At 35.0% G+C, this 4,964-nt stretch overlaps 1 protein-coding gene across 1 annotated transcript; it reads right to left on the reverse strand.

Annotated features, from left to right (window-relative positions):
* Positions 1-747: 747 nt before the first annotated feature.
* On the reverse strand, positions 748-4,025 carry LOC132142907 (microfibril-associated glycoprotein 4-like). Its single transcript, XM_059553106.1, has 4 exons — positions 3,588-4,025; positions 3,411-3,507; positions 3,159-3,326; positions 748-1,182 (listed from the first exon to the last, which is right to left on the reverse strand). Exons 1-4 carry the CDS (start codon positions 3,798-3,800, stop codon positions 926-928), a joined length of 735 nt encoding a protein of 244 aa, XP_059409089.1. The 5' UTR covers positions 3,801-4,025; the 3' UTR covers positions 748-925.
* Between the last annotated feature and the right edge of the window lie 939 nt (positions 4,026-4,964).

The raw sequence follows: 4,964 nt of genomic DNA on the forward strand, positions 1-4,964 counted from the left end.
GTATGAACCCATCTTTTGTGTTGTGCAATAATGTTGAAATAGCAACCGTTCATGCAAGAAAATCATCAGCAGGTCCGTTTGACTGTGAAAACCATGATCTCCAACACAATTCAACTGCCTTGTGTGAGAAAGCGGTGCATGAGAAGATTACTGAAGTGCATTCCTCACATGTTTTGTTTGTCTTTGTCTATATGGCTCTTTTGTCTAAAATTTACAACTATTATTTCAGTTTTTTATGAAAGTAAGCTATTTAGTAGGCTATTTGACTAACAATTTTTTTTTTTTAAATCTACTTGATATTTTTGTTATATTTTAATCAAAATATTTGTGAATGGAGAATTTATACTGGTCGATTTCAAGAACACAATTATTACATATTTCAATATTGTTCATCATTAACAACAACTTCGATATGGAGAGAAATGTTGGAAAAAAATGTTTTATGTGTTTTTGAACAATTAATATAGGAGGAGATCAGTTCATGTCTAATATTGTGTTGACATTTCTGGGTTTGAAACGCAGAGTCATTCACTACAGTTTCCCTGTTACAGTTATACAGTCAGCACTGGGGGATATAAAGTCTCATTTGACTTGCTTAAAAATGTATCTTCTTTATTCAACCATTTGTTTAACTTATAGATTAAATGTATGCATTTATAATGACTTGTTGTTCATAAAATTATTGATTTTTCATGAGAACACCACAACTGACACAATGTACATAAAGACATACTGTAATGCTTACAATGCAGGAGAGTTTATTGGAAGTTCATTAACACACCAGTTAATCAGACAGACCAGATAACAGACCTGAAGCAGATAAAAGTTGCTTTGTTAAGACTGAGGAAAATAAAATGTTAAACCTTCACATTTGTAATATAGTGAAAACAACATTGGATGTTTGCTCCTGAAAACACTGATGTTTCTAAGACACACGTCTGATCTTCATGCTGATGAATTTCATGCCAACAGCATAATTGCCCTTCCAGCTGAACCAAACATTTCCAACGGCAAAAAGGGTGGGATCATCTCCCCATAAATACACACCATTGGGGTTTGCATAGTGACACACATTGTACCAAAATGCCCCGAGATAAGCTTTGGCACAGTTACCGCCATTGGAATCTTGGTCCTTGTCAAAGGTGGAGAACTTCTGTCCATTATGGTAGGACAAAGAGTCACCTGCAGAAAAGAAGAGCATCACTGAGGACAGTAACATCTTATTTATGACTTATCTGGGATAACTGGAAAGACTCTCAACTGAGAAGTTTCAATGACCGCAAACACCAGTGTTGCATGAAGTATTCAATTATCCTACTTCAGTCAAAGTTGTTACCAGAAAAATACTGAAGTAAAAGTATTAAAGTAACTGATGTTAACCCTTATATAAATTAACCATGGTTTTATTATAGTAAAAGTGTACCATGTTTTTTTTCCTGTTTTTTTTTTTTTTTGACATTCGTTTTTGATACCATTTGTATAACCACCATTTTACAAAAAATACCATGGTTAACTACGGTTAGTGTAGAAAAACCCATGGTTCTTGAACTATAGGTTTTTCAGAGACTCTAATACATCTTGCAGATGAAAATGCAGACGTCAAATAGACGTCTCTGAGATGTATTATATTATCAGGGTCTATTTGATACATAGATGCATTCTTATTTACATGTTTCAGTGAAATTATAAAAAAGAAAGTCTGTGAGCAATAAACATCTGTTCAAGTGTGATTTTATCAACCCAGCTAGAATTTTTTTGTTCTAAAAATGTTCTAAGAACATTCTCATGGATTGTGCCAACAATGTTTTTAGCGGGTAGTTTTATTTTTGTTCCCAGAACGTTCTCTCAAAAGATACGATAATGTTCTCTAAAAACATTCTAAAAATGTTTATTAATAACATTATTATAACATTATCCCCTAACACTCTAATTAAGATTTAAGCAGATGTTTAGATGTTTATGTTGATGTCTGTTTAAAAGTAATAGTTTGCGTTGATGTCACCATAATGGTGGTAAGTGTTGGCTTTAGTTGTGCAATTTGACACTTGACTTGTCAGTGTTGTTCTTTAACTCCTGAGATCATGTGGTTAGACGACACTGGTTGCTTGATAATGATTATTACATTGATACCTGTTTTCACCTAATCTAATTTATGCTGTTAGTTACATATTATTTATTAAAACAACTTAATGGCTCCACAGCCTGAGACTCATCTGAATTTAAATCAGATTATTTCAAGGTTAAAAAAAAGATGCCTTCTTTGTCACACAAACATCAAGATTCAGTGTATGAATCTCAACAATGGTGACATGCTTCATGCTGCAATGTATTCTGTGTACATCATACAAAACTCATCCATGGCACCCAGAATGCATTGCGACATGAAGCATGTCACCATTGTTGAGATTCATACAGTAATTCTTGAGGTCTCTGTGTGTCTAAGCATTCTCTGGTTCATTTACAATTTAATTAAAAAAGAACAGGCAAAATATGATAAAAATTTGTAGGATCTTATGCACTGCATCTGAAGTCACTAATATCAAATTAATACCATAGATTCAGCTCCAGATAAAACCAGTTGACCAGATTACTACCTGAGCAAATTTCTAATATCAGCAGGCAACCAACATCACCTGATGACATTTTTCCCTCATTGTTTTTGCTTGCTTTTAAATGAGCAGAGACACTGAAGGACTCATACTCTGCCTAAGTACTGATCACCATAATGGTGACATAAAACTAAACATTTTCAATAAACCATCAACACCCCTGTTGATCTCAATAAGAACTTTTTTTACATTTATGACAGAAATAAATCTTGTTTATAATGAGTGAAGTTGGTAAGACTGTTTTTGGAGTATTTACACTAGAGTTTGACACCAATCAGAGGTTGGGTTTTCACTTTCAACCAACATCTGACTTCTGAGCAATGTCAGTCCACATCTACTGTAATGGGAAGCTTTATTAGAATGTTAGAGAACAATGTTGTAACAATGTTATCAATAGACATTTTTAGAATGTTTTTAGAGAATGTTATCCTAACTTTTAGCAGAACGTTCTGGGAACTAAAATAAAACTAGCCGCTGAAAATGTTCCTAGAACATTAAAACATTCTAGGTGGGAATGCGTTTCTATGCGTATAAATGAAAGGGTCCTACCTGCTCCTCCATCTTTGAATCCTGAAACTTGTAGTTTGTACCCATCAGCTTCAGGACCCACAGAGAAGGACGAGTACAGAGCGAAACCTTTCCTTCCGGTGAAGTCCTCCAGGTCCACTCTCAGCATGTACTTGTTCTTATTTGTCAGCTGGTACATGTTCTCCAGCCCTGATCATACACACACATAAATAACACGTTCACCAAACACTGGACATGAACATCCACACAAACACACACACTGTGAGATCTTACCCAGCCAGTATTCTCCCTCCACATTCCCAAATCCTCTCTTGTACTGATTCCACGGCCGATAGAAATTCACACTGCCATCCATTCTCCTCTGAAACACCTGTGATGGGTTTATATAGAATATATGATTCATAATGAATGTGCTGATGTGTGTTTGATGATCTAGAGTCACATTCATACCGTCCATGCTCCGTTGTCTTCATCTTTCCCACCTGAGATCATCTCACAGTAAACCCAGACAGGAATGTATCCTGCTGGATAGATGGAGTAAATCCCACTGACTGTTTGTCCAGATTTATAGACATCAGAACAGTCAACGGGAGCGAAACCATCAGAAACAGACTCAGTAAACCCCATGAGAACAGAGAGCAGAGCCACAACAAGCACCGTCATCTAGAGAGAAACACAGCTGGTCATCATCCTCATTTATAATGATCAATCACACTGACATTAGAAAGAAACATGATCTTGCCTTTGCTTGAAGAATCTTATAGAAAGTAAAAACAGTTTTCTTGAATGATTATCTGAACGCAGAATGTTTTGTGAGGTAAATGATGGAGAATAAAACAGTAACGTTTGTGTTGTGATGTTGTTCAATGTGACACAAACACTGTTAAATATCTACCAGGTCAGGCTCCACCTGATATTGCAAAACCCTTGATTCTTGGCACAAATTGCGTATCTGTTTTTTTTATTCAATGACCTACATGTTATCAGTAAGAGTGTTTGTAACCACTGTCATTGGAGTCATTCTTGCAATGCACAATGTTGAAATACTTATGTCTTATAATTGTTAGGACTTCCCTCACTCGGTTTGACATTGTTTTGTAACAGCTAGAATAAAAAGTTTAATAAAACATTTAGTATTAATGAGTTTTCAGTGTTGGAATTTGATTGGAACGACTGTACTTGTGTTCCTGGAGTAAATTTTCCTCATTGTCAAAAATAAAGCAAATTAACAGACATCATGCAGATGTACGTGTGTGATCTGGGAACAGATAATTCAATTCAATTCAATTCAAGTTTATTTGTATAGCGCTTTTTACAATACAAATCGTTACAAAGCAACTTTACAGAAAATTATGTTTCTACAATATTTAGTAGTAGCTAGTAGTTTGTGCACGTTTGACAGGATTTTAGAAAAAGAAATATAATAATGATAATACAAGACGTAGTCAGCTAGATGATGAACTATCAATATTATTAATTAATAGTAATTATAGGATGCAGTCACACATGTAGCAATAATTGTTAGTTCTCTTTGTTGATTCAAGGTTAGGATCATCTGGGGTCCTCTGAGGGTCAGCATCATCTCTTCTCAGGTGTTCTGGATCCAGACTGGAGCTTGTGTAAATCCTAGTTGCAAAACATAGAAACAAAATAGAGACATCATTAGCATAGCTGCTGATCCAACAAAGTAAAATTAGTTTAACCCAAGCTAAAGAATAAAAATGCAGATGCAACTACACTCACAATTTAAGAGATACATTATTCGAATGCTTGGCGAAAGAGATGCGTTTTTAATCTAGATTTAAACAGAGAGAGTGTGTCTGAACC

Source organism: Carassius carassius, chromosome 6 (assembly GCF_963082965.1).
Source record: "Carassius carassius chromosome 6, fCarCar2.1, whole genome shotgun sequence".
Taxonomy (NCBI): Eukaryota; Metazoa; Chordata; class Actinopteri; order Cypriniformes; family Cyprinidae; genus Carassius; species Carassius carassius.

What these genes read in the sequence shown, in the direction of transcription:
- LOC132142907 (XM_059553106.1), bottom strand. Translation starts at nt 3,800, where the DNA reads ATGACGGTGCTTGTTGTGGCTCTGCTCTCTGTTCTCATGGGGTTTACT. An exon ending in GGAGGGAGAATACTGGCTGG is followed by an intron (nt 3,327 to 3,410) that starts GTAAGATCTCAC and finishes GTGTATGATCAG; the next exon opens with GGCTGGAGAACATGTACCAG. An exon ending in ATTCAAAGATGGAGGAGCAG is followed by an intron (nt 1,183 to 3,158) that starts GTAGGACCCTTT and finishes TCTTTTCTGCAG; the next exon opens with GTGACTCTTTGTCCTACCAT.